The sequence below is a fragment of the Vipera berus genome, assembly GCF_964194415.1.
Source record: "Vipera berus genome assembly, chromosome: 5".
Lineage (NCBI taxonomy): Eukaryota > Metazoa > Chordata > Lepidosauria > Squamata > Viperidae > Vipera > Vipera berus.
Genome location: NC_138207.1, coordinates 38,808,775 through 38,826,784, shown reverse-complemented (window position 1 = coordinate 38,826,784; position 18,010 = coordinate 38,808,775). Strand labels below are relative to the sequence as shown.

At 37.7% G+C, this 18,010-nt stretch overlaps 1 protein-coding gene across 1 annotated transcript; it reads right to left on the bottom strand.

Moving 5' to 3' along the window:
• Positions 1-3,306: 3,306 nt before the first annotated feature.
• GAL3ST2 (galactose-3-O-sulfotransferase 2) lies at positions 3,307-17,401 on the bottom strand (the record flags this gene model as incomplete). Its single annotated transcript, XM_081330012.1, has 4 exons — positions 3,307-4,110; positions 10,371-10,629; positions 13,289-13,378; positions 17,385-17,401. The coding sequence occupies 4 exons, from the start codon at positions 17,399-17,401 to the stop codon at positions 3,307-3,309; spliced, it is 1,170 nt and encodes a 389-aa protein (XP_081186138.1).
• Between the last annotated feature and the right edge of the window lie 609 nt (positions 17,402-18,010).

Here is an 18,010-nt window from a genome sequence, read left to right as displayed (position 1 = left end):
CAGTGAGAGACTGTTATTTTCACCAAATGTGGCAGGAAAAAAAACATTTTGCTAAACTGTGCCTATTGCTTTCTGAAGGACAAATGCTCAACTCATAGAAATGTAATTTTGATCTGTAAATATCACCAGTGGTTGTATTTTTGTGCTCCAAACTGCATGTCTTCTATTCTGGATCCTGTTTTCAGAGTTTTAATACACATGTTATAATCTAGTAGTAAGTAGGGATTAAATTACAGATAGTCCTCGATTTACAGCAGTTCATTTAGTCACTGTTCTAAGTTACAACAAGATACTTATGAACATTTTTGACTCTTATGACTGTTGCAGATCCTCATGGTCATGTGATCAAAATTCAGATGCTTGGAAACTGACTCATATTTATGAAGGTTGCAGTGTTCTGGGTCACATGATCACCTTTTGTGACTTTTTGATGAGCAAAGTCAATGGGGAAGCCAGATTCACTTAATAACCATATTATTATTATTATTATTATTATTATTATTATTATTATTATTATTATTATTATTATTAATTAAATTTTTATACCGCCCTTCTCCCGAAGGACTCAGGGCGGTGTACAGGGCAATAAATATCAAAATGTAAATACAAAAGTTAAAAAAGAGATTAAAAAGAATTAAATAATTATGCCCAATAATACAATACTAAAAATGTGTTTAAAACTAAATCCAACCCCAAACCCATCAGACCAGGCCAGATTGTTCAAATAAATAAGTTTTTAAATCACGCCGGAAGGAGCGCAGGTCGGGAGCCATCCGGAGCTCAACCGGCAAGCGGTTCCACAGGTCTGGCGCGCCCATAGAGAACGCCCTCCCCCTGGGGGCCACCAATCGACATTCTTTGATCGGAGGCACCCTGAGGAGGCCCTCTCTGTGGGAGCTCACTGGACGGAGGGAAGTTGATGCCGGCAGCAGGTGCTGCCATAGGTAATCCGGACCCATGCTATGTAGGGCTTTGTAGGTCATAACCAGCACCTTGAATCTCACTTAACAACTGCAGTGATTCACTTAACAATTGTGGCAGGAAAATAAGTAAAGTAAAATGGAGCAAAATTCACTTATCTATTTTGCTTAGCAGCAGAAATTTGGGGCTCATTTGTGATTGTAAGTCAAAGACTACCTGTATTGTTATTGTCCAAGAACCTGTCAGCCCTGTAGTATCAAGAAACAGATGCTACAGGGATTCCAGAGTGCTATTTATATTGTTAGATATTGTAACAAAATTTTGAGAGTCTATCTGAGTTTCTTTCTGTGACATCTTATATGGAAGGAAATCAAGGCAAGGTTATTTTGAATTTCTTTCTCATTTTTCTTTCTATCTTTGCGTTGAGTAATCTTTTCTGCAAGTTACCCCTTAATGGTGCTTTTGTATCTTCTCTCTCTAAATTCCTTTACAATACTCCACAGTTAATTTTATTTGAACAGGGGCTAGGAGTTGAAGTCCACTCATCAAAGTTGCTGAGGTTGAGAAACATTGATCTATGTAGACAGATCTGCACTCCTGGTTTTGAAGCAAATGGTTCCACTGGTAATTCCATGACTTTGTGGTGGGGCTGGGTTCCTTATGTTTACATGAGGAAAAAAGGTCAGGGGCACAGTAATAGGTTTAACTGCTTGTTAAGTTGCCCTACAACTAAAAAAAGCAAAAAATACAAACCATAGGACATTTAAAACTTGTTTGGCAAGGATTTTAGCTTCCAGCTGACCTATTGGTAATACTTTTATTCAACTTCCATGGAAGTCATGGTGAACTGAAGACACCTTCATGAAAGTGCAGTTGGCCACAGCAGTGTCTACTCATTTTTCCGGTTAAGGAGAATACGGGAAATAACCCACATGTACTCCAGATGTACTCCTCACAAGGAGACCACAGGAGACACAATTTTTTTCCATGGGTTTGAACACCAGGAGGTGAAGGGATTAGCCATTTTGGTCTTAATTGAAGCAGAGACTTTTAAAGGACAGTAGTTTTGCAAGCCTCACCTTCAGAAATTGCCTATTAACCATCTTAAAGTCCTTCAGAACAACAAGCTTAAAAAGTCACAGGGTGACTCTGAACAAAAGAAAAATTAATTACAAATTTAAGAACTTAAATATTTTGAAATAAACAGCAAAAAGCTAAGTAAGATTTTGATCTAAAAAGTTGATCTAATTGACTATAAAAACAGTTTCTCATGGGAAGTTATTTCGGCTATGTTGATTCATCACAAAGATAAAGAACTTTGTGGTATTAGAAACTGAACTTTAGAGGGGACTAAACATTCATAGTTGAAAGGACAAAAATTACAAGCGAACTTTTGGAGTCAATTAACCAGGACTTACAAAATGACAAAAAAGTCATAACATTGGAAATATTAAAGAAGATCTTTGAAGAATGGAGCCAGAAACTAATATTTACAATAACAATAGTGTCAGTAAAGATGTCTGATTCTATGGATTGACAATGTCCAAATATGTCAATAAGGGAATGACAGATGTGGAGTAAATTTTGTCTGACAAGAAAAAGTACCCAAAAAGGAACTACAAGCGACAGGCCAAAAGAATGATTTGGAAAAAGGTGCTTTACTAATATTTAAAGAAAACTGACTGAAAATGATAAAAATTAAAGGGGAAATGCAAATGAGAAACCCAAAGAATGACCTGGAAAAAGTTTTCTTATTGAATCTACAAAAGAAACCTGTTAAACCTTTGAGCAACTTGGAGGCAGAATCTTTCATCAGGTTTTCAGCTGTAAGGCAACCTAAACTGAATCTAAGCACTGTACTATCAAGTATCAGGGGAGGAGGGAACCTTTTTCAACAGATGTGCAAAAGCAAAAATTAAACAATAATTTATCAAAAATGTTCTAATATACACTGAGTAAGGGCTTGGACAGAATTGCTAAAATGTTATGTTGCTCCTCTGTAATTCAATGAGATGCAGCTTTTAATTCTGATACTATGGCAATTTGAGAACTGTGGATATGATCCAGTCCACTGTTTGTTTGGAAAAGGTTGTGTCCATGTGTGGTCAGATATCTGTCTTTATACCTTCACCACACTGAAATGGTGAATGGATTTAGACCTTGATCAGAATAATTCTATATTTTTTCTAACTTTATAATTGTTGTCCCTTAAGACTTTTATAAGATTAGAGCTTCAGGATGGGGGTCCACAAACAGTGACTCTTGTTTCCATCTCATTTTTTACTCCGAAAAGGCATCTGGAGTATTTTGGATGAAGAAAAACCGAAGTCTAGAATGTCATAGAGATTGGTCCACAGTACAGAAAGATGGTATTGTTAAAGGAGCTCATCTAACAAATGTTTTCTTCTTAAATGGGAACTGTGAATTGTATAGATGGGCTGTATATTGGAGCTCTGGTATGATCATCTTTTTACAGATGTTCAGGGTCTTATTGTCTAAATCTTGTTTGAGATTGTAACCCATGATCGCAGCATTTCCTGATTGAAAAGGCTTCATTTTCTTATCTTTAACCTGATAGTGCTCAATTGCAGTTTCTTCCAAGAGGCATGTCTCCATCAGTTCGTTTTGTCTCTTCTGCAGAAGATCAACTTCCTTGTACAGTGTTTTGAGGTCCATTCTTTCCTGAATCTTCATCCAAAATGATTTATTGAAATGTTTATAAAGTTCCCAATCTAAAGCACACCACTCCTTCACTTTCTCTTTATTCTCTGGATTCAGAGTCTGAACGCTATGTTGGCTCCTGGCATTCAACTTGAAATAAATCACATCATCCAGATCCCAACACAAAAAATCCTTCAGAAGGATCATTGACTCATCAAAAAAATCAGCAATCAGTATCAAATGAAAAATCTCTTCTATTTCCTTCAGGACAAACTGGATGTAATGCTCATCGTATTCTGCATTGTTGTTATACCCAAAATCAAACCACATGTTGTTCTTAGCATACATATTATTTTGTTCTGCCATATTGTAGTATGACCAAGGAGATGATAGAAATTCATTAACATTCTTGGACTTTCTAAATGCTGGTGCATAGGTTTTGTAGTAGACATAAGATGATTCAAGCAATAATGCTGGGTGCCTCAGGATAGAAAAATAAAAGGTATTATTTGGCATTATTCTTCTGACCTTTTAAATGAAAGAGGGAGAGAGAGATTAAAATAAGTATTAATATTTTTGAATGATCAGTAAAAATTTTGTATTCTGAAATAAATACAATTGACCATCATTTGCAAATCTTCGCAAGATTTCAGGAAAGTTGGTGCAATATGAAATGGTACTTGCTTTTGCATGTCTGTAGAGAAATATTATACATTAATTTAGCCATATTTACTGAGACATTACAAGAAACCATAAGGAAACAAAGACTCTAATGGCATAAATAAGTTTTAACCCCCTTTGGGCTTCCATGCTTCTCTTTAAGTAATTATAGCAGGTTATATTGTCCCAATCGGACTATCTATCCTTTATTTAACTAATTTAATATAAATTAGATTAACCATACCTTAAGGTTTGAATGCTACTTTAAACAATAGGTAATTGGGGAGAAAATCAAAGTTTCCAATATCTTTTTTTATAGTTCGGGTGAAGAAAGATTCAATCTATCACATTTGCATTCAGTAAATATGAGGAACCAGCAAAATGCTCACTTATATTCATCATTAAGGGCAGATAATTAAAATACTGATGATGTTACCTAATTTGAGTAATGAAACATCTGCAAGAAAACAACCAAGCTCAGAGAGCATCAAGGACCTGTTGGAAATTAAATACAGTCCAGTTCTTATTCCAAGCCAGGAGAAAGATGCAGGAGAAATAAATTGGAGGCAGGTTGCAGTTTTGGAAAGAAGGTCTCGGTTTATTTGGTAGTCAGAAACAACAGTGACAGCAGCATGTTTCTGGGTGGCTGACAAATTGGGGTTGAGAGTAGATGGGCATCTGTACAATTTGGGGGGGGGGTTGTGATTGCCCCAGTTCCTGTGCCAGAATGTTTCCTTTAATATTTTAATGGATGTTGCCAGGTTCCTATGGGGTCATTTAAGGGTCATGATTGGCTCCACAGGCAAAGAATACAAATCCTAGCTAATTTGTTTGCCTAAACTAATTTTATCAGTTTCAGCTCCTTGCCTATTGTGCTGCATCCACACAGAGAACCGGCTGTTCACTTATTTGAATCCCACCACTCCTTCCTTCCTTCCTTCCTTCCTTCCTTCCTTCCTTCCTTCCTTCCTTCCTTCCTTCCTTCCTTCCTTCCTTCCTTCCTTCCTTCCTTCCTTCCTTCTTTTCCCCTGTTTATGAATAAAGTGGCCTGGCTTTATGAATGGATACCAAAATATCCATTTCTAGCCTCTTCAGGCTTCTGCTTCTGGCTGTTTTCTGTATAGCAGAAAGTCTTGGAGCCCTTTCTGTTTTCGTTAAGGATATTTTTCCCCTCTTCTCCTTTAGGGCAAATATTCCATTCTGCCTGTTTTAATATTCTGTAGAATATTTTATTCTGGGAAGGGAGTCCTTTCCACAGACCCCTCATTAAAATATCACACCAACCACACAACTGGAAACAAATTAAGAAGAAAGTAAGTTTCACTCTTAGCGGACCTGAACCAAGCAGGGAAGAGGGGAATGTAAAGAGGGGTCTCTCTTATTAGAACCATAGGTGTTGGCTATTGCATATTGCAGAATCATGTGATGTATCTGATCTATTTGCAGAACAATATGTGTAGAAACAAATAGTGCTTAACAATAAACACAGTGTAGTTTGTGTGCAATTACACATGCTGAATGAGCTTGTTTTATTCCCCTTTTATGTAGAAAAGTACTTGAAATGGCACTACATACTGCTCAACGAGAGGATGAGACAGGTGGACAAAGCTGATATTTTAAAATGAAAAGTGAGTCAATTTTTCCAAATTGCACTCCTTCAGATATATAAGGAGAAATAGCAGTTCTTTGGATTTTTTTAAACTTACTTCTTCTTTTTCTTTTTCTTTTTTTTTTGGCTTTGGAGGATATGGAGTTTGCGGAGAAGAGGATATCATCAGTCCATGGAGCTCAATTTTTGTGGATGAATTTGCATTTTTTAGAAGTTTATTCAGAGAATAACAGGGAATAGGATTATTCATCATCTCAGAGACTTAATGCATCTAATTTTATATCTTAAATTGTTTTTTTAAATACTTATGTCACTGAAAACTAACATTTTGCTCGTGAAATGTGGTTGTGCAAATTGGGGGTTACAAAAATGGGCTGGGCTTCATATCTGTCCTGTGTCTGTCCTATTTTTCTTCCCCCTTCATAGCATGGAGAGATTGCTTAAATAATCCTCATTAGCGCATTCTTTTCAATGTGCCAATATGTGCCTACTTACACTCATATAACAAACTTTCTCTCCAATGAATGTAAATACAAACATTAATTCTCTTCTTGCTAATTATCCCAGTGCCAGGTGAGCATTCCAAAGGAGGGAGTAAGCAGGGGAAAAGAATTATAAGGTTTGCCCTTTTATTAGCTTCCTCATGAGTAAAGTTCCAGAAACTTTTGCTGATTAGGCTCACCCAGTTCTTTGGGGTTATATTCTTTTGATGCTGCAAGCATATTCAAAGTCAATTACTTAATAAACCTTTTTCAGGACTTCTGGATGGCAAGGCGTCGCCAGAGGCAGCCATTCTTAGGCTGTCAGCCCCGCAGCTCCGTAGAGCTGCCGAAAACAGCGCCGATCAGCTGTTTTGGCGGCTTGGAAGCCCCCTCCTCGGGAGAATTTATTTATTTATTTAGTTATATTTATATACCGCCCTTTCCCTGAGGACTCAGGGCGGTTTACAGGGAATTAAAAAATCCAACATACAAAAGTTAAAAACGAATTAAAAAATATTAAATTGACCCTGTACACAATTAAAACCCCCATTAAAAATTTCTCCTCAGCCTGGGCCCGAGAGCTCAAAGAGCCAGGTCTTCAGGCCCCGGCGGAATGATCGGAGGTCGGGGGCAGTTCTCAGCTCCACCGGCAGCTGGTTCCAGAGGGCAGGCGCTCCCACTGAGAAGGCCCTATCCCTGGGTGTCACCCGCCGGCAATCTCTCACCGGCGGAACCCTGAGCAGACCCTCCCTGTGGGAGCGCACTGGGCGAAGGGCATTTGATGCCGGCAGCAGGTGTTCCCTCAAATAACCCGGACCCAGGCCATGTAGGGCTTTATAGGTAATAACCAGCACCTTGAATTTCACCCGGAGGGCAACCGGAAGCCAATGCAGCTCGCGGAGTAGAGGTGTTACATGGGAGTATCGGGAGACCCCCATTACAACTCGCGCGGCCGCATTCTGCACCAGTTGAAGCCTCCGTGTGGTCTTCAAGGGCAGCCCCATGTAGAGAGCGTTACAGTAGTCCAAGCGGGAGGTCACAAGCGCATGAGTAACTGTGCGTAGGGCATCTCGGTCCAGATAGGGACACAACTGGCGCACCAGGTGAACCTGTGCAAAAGCCCCGCTGGTCACGGCTCCTATATGGTCTTCAAAATTGAGCCGTGAATCCAGGAGGACGCCCAGATTGCGAGCCCTATCAACGGGGGGTAACACCTCACCCCCCATCATTAAGGAAGAGGATGGGGTGAGCGCCCAGGTAGGGGTAGAGCTCTCCGGGGCCGCCAGAACTTAAAGTTTTGGCGGCTGAAGGATTGAGCCCCCCCGAAGCCTGGGTATGCTCCAGACTGCGAGGCGCTTCTGCTCCGGGCTTTTTGGAGCAGAACAGGGCGTCTGCAACCATCCCTGCCAGCAAGAAAGAACTTTGGAGAACTAGGATGCAGGCAGAGCGATACAGGAGATTCAGGTGAAAGTGGAATTTTGATCTTTAACTCAATGGATTTTGCCGAGTTTGAAAGTGAAAGTGCGTAGCAGACAATAGTGGGTGAAAATGGCGGCTACATCTTTTAAAGTTCTTAGAAGTGCGGGGGCTTTTCCGGTGCAGCAGTCTTTGTTGCAAGCTTTATTGCCCCCTGCACCCGCACCTGCACCAGCCCTTACAGTTAAAGATTTGCAGAATGTGATGCAAGAGGTTATGGAAAAGCAATTGCAACAATTAGCTGAGATAATGGATGAAAAGCTGGATGAGAAGTTAACAGAAAAACTAGCTGAGGTTATGGATGAAAAGATCACAGAGAAACTAACAGAAATAAGGGCAGACATCTTATCTGCATTTCAAGGCATGGCTATATGTATTGAGCATTTGGACGAAAGAGTGGAAGATCTCAGCCAAAATAATACTAGACTAGAAGTAAAAATGACAGAAACTGAAAATGTGGTGGAGAAAATTGATTGTGATTTGACCTTGGTACAGTATCATCAGATGGAGTTTGCCGTGAGAATCAAAGGCTTAAAAGAGGATCCTAAAGAAAATTTGAAGAAAATAGTTTCTGAGGCTCTGGAAGGGGTGCTGGGGCGATCAGCAGATGAAATAATGGAAGATATAGATAAAATTTTCCGTGTTAATTCGTGGATTGCAAGACAAAGGAAATTACCCAGAGATGTGGTGGTTTATTTTACAAAGAGAGCGATTAGAAATGAGGTTATTCAAGTGTCCTACAATACTGAATTTGCAATTGCTGAGCAAGAAGTCTTGATTTTAAAAGAGATCCCTCCAAGAATTTTAAGTAGAAGGAAGGAATTTGCTTTTTTGGCACAAGAATTAAGACGACGTGATATCAAGTTCAGATGGGAGATACCAGTGGGTATGGTGGTGACCTATGAAGGTATGAGGCATCATCTTACTACGGTGATTCAGGCACGTGATTTTTATAGTAATGTTTTAAAAGCAGCCCCCATACCACTTTTGGAATCTACAAAGAAGAAAGGTGAGGGAGAGTCTCAACGACACAGAGAGAATCTACAAGGTGCTGAAGGAACAATGCAGACAGATGAGAAAGTTACAGGAGTGGATCAAATTTCAGTTTCACTGGAGGAGGCCAGAAATTGGAGGAGGCGTGCTGCTTCTAGATGAATGAGACGAGCCTGAAGATTTAGTTGTAGAACTGAAGGAGATAATAATGCAATAAGGGAAAGTTTTTGGATTTAAGCTTAACATACAAAAATTAAAATGTTGTTTAAGAATATGATAGTATCATAAAAGGTGGTTTTAGAAGAGTAAACGGGAATTGAAATTGTTAAAAGGGTTAAATATTTGGGGATATATTTTTCACCCTCAAATGTAGAGTTATATAAAATAATTATGTTTTGTAATATTTTATGTTGTTTTAATTTTAAAATAATTATGAAAACTTAATTGGGAAGAATTGTAGTAGTGCTTACTGAAATTTTGAAGGTCATGATTTGTTATTTGGTTGGTATGTATATTTATTGTGTGATAAGAAGGTGGATAATGTGTTTAAGGTATATATTTTAAGACATGCTCTGTTGCGAGTTTGGGAAAAAGTATAGATGCAAGTTAACTTGTAAGCTACTTATATGGGCAATAATCAAACACGTAATAGAAAATATAAAAATGATGTGACTACATATAAGGAAATTTTAAGTTTGGAAAGGAATGTATGGTACTTGAAGCTGTATAATATCTTAAGAGAAGGAAAGATTGCATAAATTTGGTTTTAGTATGGAAAATTACAGGCCAGGTGGAAAGAAGATTAGAAAATTGGTTTTTTAATGATTGATGTAAATTTGTTTTGTCTGTAATTGTTCTTATTGGGTATTTTTATTGACACTACTGTTATGGATATCAAGCGGATGCTGAATTTAATTACGGCAGCAAGACTTTTAGTAGGGCAATATTGGAAGAAGGAAGAACTGCCGATTATAGAAGAATGGACTATAAAAGTTCCCAACTTGGAGGATATGGCAAAGATTTTAGTGTACTTGAAAGACTATTTGCAACAGAGAAATACTGTGGAGTAAATATGGGACTAAAAAGTATTATCCAGCATTTGAATAATTATTGATGTGATATTTATACTGCTTGGAGTTAATTCATAAGAGTTAAAGTGCAATAGTTTTAATAGTTCATGATTGTTTGCATAAGGTAGATTATGATTGTTCGTATTCTTATACCCTGTACTTAGCTCTGGGAAGTCGGGGAGGGGGGAGGGGGAAGGGAGGGAGGGGTTGGGGAGGGTTGGGGAGTGGGAAGGGGGTGGGGAGGGGTTGTGTTTTGTTTGTTAAAAATAAAATGTATTGTAAAACTTTTTAATAAAAAAAATAAAAATAAATAAACCTTTTTCAAGATTTGTTATTGTTCTGGAATCTCCTCAATCTTTGGTATCTATTCTGCAAATTCCAAATTAAGCATCAACACAGATTAACAGCCACAATGACTCCTGCAGAATGCATTAATTCCAACAGACAAAGGCTGGAATAAAAATGGGAAACTTTACAAAATAACTTCTATAGTCTTACCTGTTGCCAATTAAACCTTAGATGGTTGCCCATGATGTTGAATTTATTTCCCAGTGTTTTGAATTCCTCAACATATAATGCGTTGAAGGGACTAGGATAGCCAAGATGGGGCTCATCCCCACTGGGTAAGGCCACGGTCAGGTTATGTTTCTCTGAGAAGCGGTAGAGGATGTTGAGGATTGTACTACTGGCTGTTTTGTGGGTCTTGAGAAACATGACATTTGTGATGGGTTGACAGATTTTGGAAGGATGCTTCTGCCTATAAATACAGATAAATAAATATAATGAAGGAAAGATATTTTGAAGCTACTCTTCTTACTTGGTAATTCATTCCTTATGACTGCTGTGGTCCTCCCTGCTTTCCTTTGGCTTCTATGTTTCGTTCTGATCTGTTTTTATTTTTCTGACACATTTCAATATGTAATGTGTCTACATATGTTTGAAAGTTGTGTTGGAAGTCAGCCCCACCCCCACCCCCAAGAATGAAATATTTTGGGGAATATTAAAAAGGCAGAATATATTTCAGGAATAATGAGAGGAAAAAATCTAAGACAAAACCAGACCCCAGAAACCATCACCCCCTCTCTCTGCCCCAAGCAGAAACCAGGCCTGTAGAAATGCAGATGTGATAATGCTTTCAGAAAGGATGGAGCCAGGAAGCTACAAGCTGATGAGATTAGGAAGACAAAGACCCCTAAAGTCTACATACCCCACCCAAACTCTAAAAGACATGACCTTTAGGACATAATAGGATTAATCCACCAATACCAAAAAGGACATACTGAAAAGCTCAGGTCAAAGTACATGACACAGGAAATACAAAGCCTCAAATAGGAAGAACTCCAAACGCCAAAGCCCAAGAAGGTATAAAAACCCACCACTTGCAGCTACATGTGGTCAGCTGCTCCAGAGCCTCGTGTCTTGTGGTTCTGCTCTTCAATAAACTACAACTTTCTTTCTAAAGCAGTCTCCATTTTGTTTATTCCTGGCTTGGACTCGATCCTGATAAAGACTGTCAACAGCTGGAATGTCTAGTTTGTGAATTGTCTATGGCATTTATAGGCCATAAATTATATAATCAAGATAGAGTGCCTTTTTCGTACTTTAACAATAAAAAGCTAAGTGTGGTTTTAGTACCAAGCATGAACAGATTGTTCAGAGGTGTAATGAAAGTGAGAAACATCCATTTTAAGATGTTCATGTATTGAAAGAATTAAATAAAGTAGCTGTTCTGTCAGTCCAGATAATGGGTGGATAAAATTAAAGAAAGGGAAACTAAAACACCAAGGAGCTAATAAAGAGATTAGATTTCCTTCCTCGTGAGGGTTTTTACAAGCAGGGAGGGACAGCCTCCATTTTGCCTCTGTGTTTCATTTCTCCCTTCTTGAAGTTTGGCTGAAAGCCTGTTAACAGCAAAGCTGCACTGAGCAGCAACAGAGATGCAGCTAATAATTTAGATAGAACATTGGGTCAGTTAAACTATTTGCAATATTATGTTTTTTGCAGACTAAGATGTATAAAAACTGACTAGTGCTCGTCTAAGATCCTAGGCTAGAGAGATCAGCTGATTGAGACTCACCTTTTCAAGAAACAATGATTCATTCTTTCTCCTTTTATTTTTTTCTGTTCAACTTTCTTCTACATCTCTGACTTTGCTGTATATAATAAGATTTTCCATTTCTTAGTGAACTTGCAATATTTATTTTTGGAAAGGGAACTAGCTTTTAATATATGCTTCCCCACAAAATCAGGCTATTGAATGGAGAGAGGGAGAATTCCCCTTACATTTTTGATGGTATCTTTAAAGCATGAAAGTCAGCTGGGTGACTTTGAGCCAGTCATTCTCTCACACCCTAAGTCACCTCATTGGATTGTTGTGGAAACAATAGGAGAAGGAAAGTATGTTGGATATGTTCGCTGCCTTAAGCTATTTGTAAAAATAACAAAGGCAGTATAAAAATAAATAAGTAATAAATACATAAACATGCATTGGCTCTTCCCAGGAATTGTGGACAAGGTGCAGCAGGATTGTGGGAAGAAAGTTGGGAACCATCAGGGGCCCAATCTCTGCATTCTAGGCATGCCTGAATATGTCCCTCCTTTACAATATAAATTTTTAATAATCCCTGCTAACAAGGGTAGAATAATAAAACCTATGCATATTGGGCCTCTGCAGTTATCATGGCTTTAATTAATCAAGACTTTCCCGTTATGCCTTCATTAAGTTAGACAAGGTATTGTTCTGAGGCAGATTAATACCCTTAGTTACACTTAATGCCTTATGCAAATTTCCATGCTAACAGTTTGGGCACATTTTGGCCTGTATGCTGCAAGCACAGTATAGGAAATGACCAGGCTGAGCCTAAGGGAGGGGTCAAATGTATCATAAGTCGTAAGTCATGAGTCCCTGCATGCCTGCAAGAGATCTACCGGTAAGTCCAGCCCTCCTTGAATGACTTCTTAACTCCTGCACATTTCCCTTGACCGTTAATATTGTAGAGAGCTTAAGCTTGCAATAAATCTTTATACTCATTTAAACTTCCTGAATCTCCTGATTTCTCTGGTGCTTGGCACACAGCACAGTTATCCAAATACACTCACAATTTCTATGCAAATTACTCTTGCAAGTATCATATTGTTACCCACATCTCACCCCTAGAGGGTATATGTAGCGTACCAATATAACCAAGATATGGTTGTTTTTAATTATCAATAATTGTAATACTAGGGGTTTTTTTAATCACACACACACACACATATACTATACCTGCAATCTAGTGTGAAAAGAGAGAGAGGAACACTTGGTGGATCAATTCAACCTAAAACTTTCTTATAATTGCAATTCAGTAGCTCAGTATCAGTATTCTTTAAAGGGGATGTCATTTCTAGTGTATTTGTTTTTTAAAAAATGCACTTACTTGATATCCTTTCTGGTATTGTATTGAAAGAATCCTATCAGGGTAAGACCTGCCAGCCAAAGAATGAGATGCAAAAAACGCTGAAAATTCCTAGAAGAGAACCCGATACAATCTTCTAATTATCTGCCATAGCTCTTAGGATATTTATACACTACAAACTGTTTTTGCCAACTCCTGAATTTAACGTATTCACCTCCTAACCCAATATAAACCAAAAAAGCCATTTGGTGAAAAAATATAGATGAAATCCAAGCTTCCCAAGAAGTGTAGCACCAAAACCTGGTCGTAAACTATAGAGTTATGCTGGTGTGGTTTCCTGCAAATTTTAGGGGGAAAATAAATGGGAATGCATTGGAAATAATCCTATAACTACCAGAACAAAAAAGTTCAGAGAGTTGAATCACATTCCACACCAGTACAATACAGACAATCTACTGTATTGTCTACTGTAGCCCTTGACTGTCTAAAATAGAGGTCCCCAACCCCCCGGTCCATGGACCAGTACCGGGCCACAGCATGCCAGCTAGATATAGATTATGAATCAAAAGAGACAGTAACATTAAAAATATGATTTAAAACCAACGTAGGCATTCTGGGGCTGAGTGGAAAGTTGTAGTTATTCAGTTATAAAGCTTAAAATTAAGGCTTTGGAAAACACTGCTAGACTTTGTTACTAAACATTGTGCTGCTTACAAATACAACTCTAGATAGCCTTCAATATACATATATTATAACTTAATAAAAATTAGTTCAACAGTAAAAGTATATCTGTTATTGTCTACAGTCAGATAACTTTAGTCTTCATTAAAACAACTGCTGTTTATTTTAAAAAATGGTGGGCCTTCAATTCACACAGGAAAAGGAAGAAATATTGTTATCTATTATCGCCAGGGAAGAAAATCTTCTGTAAAGTTAAACTTCATTTAAAAGAATTCAAACACTCAGTACACACACACACACACACACACATGCACACACACACACAGTTCTTTACCATTGCCTTTTTTTTCACCCACCAAGTAGGCTTTCTGTTTGGAACCTTTTTTTTGTGTATTTTGTGGTTATTCTCATTTTATTATATTCCAGCTATTAACTAAAGAGAACTCCAAAAGAAAATCTCAAGCCTTCCTTGACCTAGGTATCCTTAAGAAGGCTTTAACCAGAAGTAAGAAGTTATCTGTGAATGTACAGAGAACTAGGATATAACTGCAGTCAGTATTCTAAAATCCTATTTACTCAAATAATAAAGGTGTCAACTCTGCAACGAACCCGGCTGCAGCCATCTTCCTCATTCTAGGTTGCCACATGAATGGGAGGGGGTATGAAGGATTTTTGCTAGTCTAAACCATTCTGTGTCCTATGGCAACCAAGGTCATTCTGTCGGTTATGCTAGGGGGTTGGGAAACGTAGTTGATTGCATAGCACTGGGGTGGGAAGTTTGACTTTGTAATAGTGTAACTCTTTGGAGGGAATTTTAGACTTGGTTTCACATTTGACTGTGCCAATACTTTGTATCTAATAAACATGTTCTTTGAAGAAGTTTCTAGCCTCGGAGTTCTGATTTATTTAGCTCTATTAGAACCTTGACATTAGGATAAAGGGGATATATAGTGTAATAATCTTTTTAGAGGTACTTTTCTCTCTCTCGATGTACAATAGCTTAATGGTAGCATGAATCTACTAAAGCTATTGCTAGAAATAACTGTTCCTTTTATTTTTACAAAAAATGGGGTTGTGATAGGCACTACATGCCTGAATTATTTGACAATTGTAGAATTCAAATTTACCTGTTAAAATAGGCTAAACATGACTGCTTCCAGCCAGGAATACTCTTGCTGCTGTATTCAGAAATGTGGTCTTTAATTTAATATTATTGACTTAGAAATTTATTAGACCCACAGTAGGGTAAAAATTCCAAAATGTCAAAAAGAACAGCCTAGAGTTACTTGATTTCTGTTTTCTTTCATCTACCTTAGAACCTAAAAGTATCAGTCATCTAGAACAGATTCATAGATCAATGTGTTTAAGATCATTCTTCAGTGATGTTAGAGATTTTACGGATAGTCATGTGGGTATTGCTAATTAGTCCTGCAAATTGTACAATATATTTTAAGAAAATGTTTTATAAAAGTTTCAGAATTAAGTTGCTTCTCAACACCTGCTGCTACCAATCAACAAGCATTGAAATCTTCACCTTCATAAGAAGGATTTTTAGATTAGAAAAAAATATTAAATGGAAATCACAAAAAGATTATAATGGAATCATTCTATCTTCTTCTGAAACCTATTTTTGAGTGAGAACAATAAAAGTTTTGTATAGAGTTAGACATTTTCTCAAAATGATATTTGTTATTCATTCATAAGGCTGACTTCTAATACCAATCCTGTAATCCATGATGATTTTATCACTTTAAAAATACATTTGTATTGACTACAAGAAAGACTACAAGTGAATACATTTGCATTGACTACAAGAAAGAAAGTAGCATATTACTAATGTAGAATAAAACCAAAGTACCTGTGTGATTTTTAAAAAAGGTTTTGCTTAGTAAAAACAAAAACTCTTTGGAAAAGAAACAGGCTTAAGAAAGCCTTTTGGCCATTTTCCCATGGTGATGACCTCTCTTGCTTCTTTAGTCCTCTCACCCATTCCTGCATTTTGTTTTCCATCATTATTTGAAGACATATACTTTGACCTTTTGTGTAATTTCCCCTCTATAACCCTCCCTCATACATGATGCCTTCCTGACTGATACATCCACCAGTAAACCAAGAAAAAAAGAACTTATTCCTTATTCCATTTATTAACAGAATAACAGAGGGATGGGACCTTGAACATCTTCTAGTCCAGCCTGCTGCTCAAACAGGAGACCCTATACCATTTCAGAAAAATGTCTGTGTAATCTTTTTTTTAAGAACCTCCAATGAAGCTCAGCTCTTCTACATTCCACTGGCTCAACAGCTCAGAATAAAATGACCATGGAGGGCAGCGACATTGACTTCAGGGAGGGAGTATTCCTATCATATGTATGGTAGCCAACTGGACCAGTCTTGGACCACAGGCACTTTTATGCTTTGAGACTTTTTTTAAAAAAAGATTTCTTCCTATATGCTTTCTTCTGTCTTTGAAAGTATCCAAAAGTTTTTCCAAGTTCCCCTTCTGGGCACAATTATGGCTAGGTAGTCATATATCAAACAGCCCTTTCACAATGCTTCCACCCCACCCAATTGTTTGGATATGAGTCTCTTCTCGGAAAGGTCTACCATCTGGCCTCCCCCATGTCTCTCCCTCCCAACACTCAGCAAAGACTTAAAAAAAATCTCTTGGCTTTTTAATCTATATAGAATTGGAATACTACTTCAGCTTTATAAATTTTTATTCCTTTCAAAAACATTGTGAGCTTTATATTGTGTTTTTACCTGCAGCATTTAATTGATTTTCTTATTGTAATTTAGTACTTAAACATTGTCTTTGTTTCTGTCTTATGAACTACACAGAGTATCTGTTATAAGTTAATTGGTAAACAGTGGGTGTGCATACATATTAATCAATCAGCAATGCTTTAAATGCTTTAAATGCTTTAGATCATTTCTTTTGCACTTGAGCAAGTAATTCTACAAGAGAAAGCTAGGTTAGAAGACCAAAACTACAAGGAAAAACAAAGGAAACAGAAATCATTAATGAAAGAATTGAGAAGTCCAAGAGACAATGCTCTGAAACACAGCTCAAATTACAGGCAAGAAAACGTTCCCCCTTTCCTTAAGACCCTAATGGATTATCCCCATCAGCCTTGCATAGAAATTATTGTGGAAGAGGGGATGTCAGGTCCCTTCCAAGTCTCTGTTATTCTGTTAATTCTCTGGAGAAAGTTATAACACTAAGTGATAGGCAAACAGGAATGAAGACCATGCTATCCACCTTCATCTGCTAAGCACACAATTCATCTTCTCAAAATCTTCTTTTCAACCTAAAGACCCACAGTCTGAAATTCGGCCAAAGGTCACCTTGAATTTTATGTACGGTTACAAAACAGCTTTATCCTTCATCAAAAGTTTTGGTAAAGGAAATTATACTCCCCCTCATGTTTCTCCTTACCAGCAAATGCCTTTCATTCTGCCTTTGGTCTGTCACACTGATAGGTGGATTTCTTGCTGGCCAGCTGGACAGAGTGCAGTTCCTGTGTAGAGCTGCTCAGCAGTCTGGGCAGGGACAAAGTGGGTGGAATAATGCCAATGCATAATAAGATACATAGATCTGAATGGCACGTGTAGATTATTGCAACTCATATAAAGATGAATGAAACGCAATGAAGTAACTAGAAATAGTTGAGGAAGATGGGCGGTCTAGAAACGTGAAATGCAAAAAAAATAAAAGATGTATACAAGATCATGGAAGGCTCAAAAACCTTTCTTTAGTTTTGAGAATAGGAAAAGTTGTTTATTGAGAATTCATTTTTGTAAGTAATACCTGGATACTTTGAAAATCAATATTCTATCTTTTTCAGATCATATAAATCTTTGCCTTTTACACTACTAAAGATTTCCATGATGTGGAATGTTTATATGTTTGTAACTAGTTTTGGTCTCTGCCCTGTGGAATACTTTTCCCCTTGTGATCCAGTAGGCCTCCATCCTCTTAATCTTCCAAAAAGCAGGTAAGAGATGACTTTTCCCTTGGTTGGGTGATAACTCTGTTGAACTCACAGTTTCATGGTTTCTAGC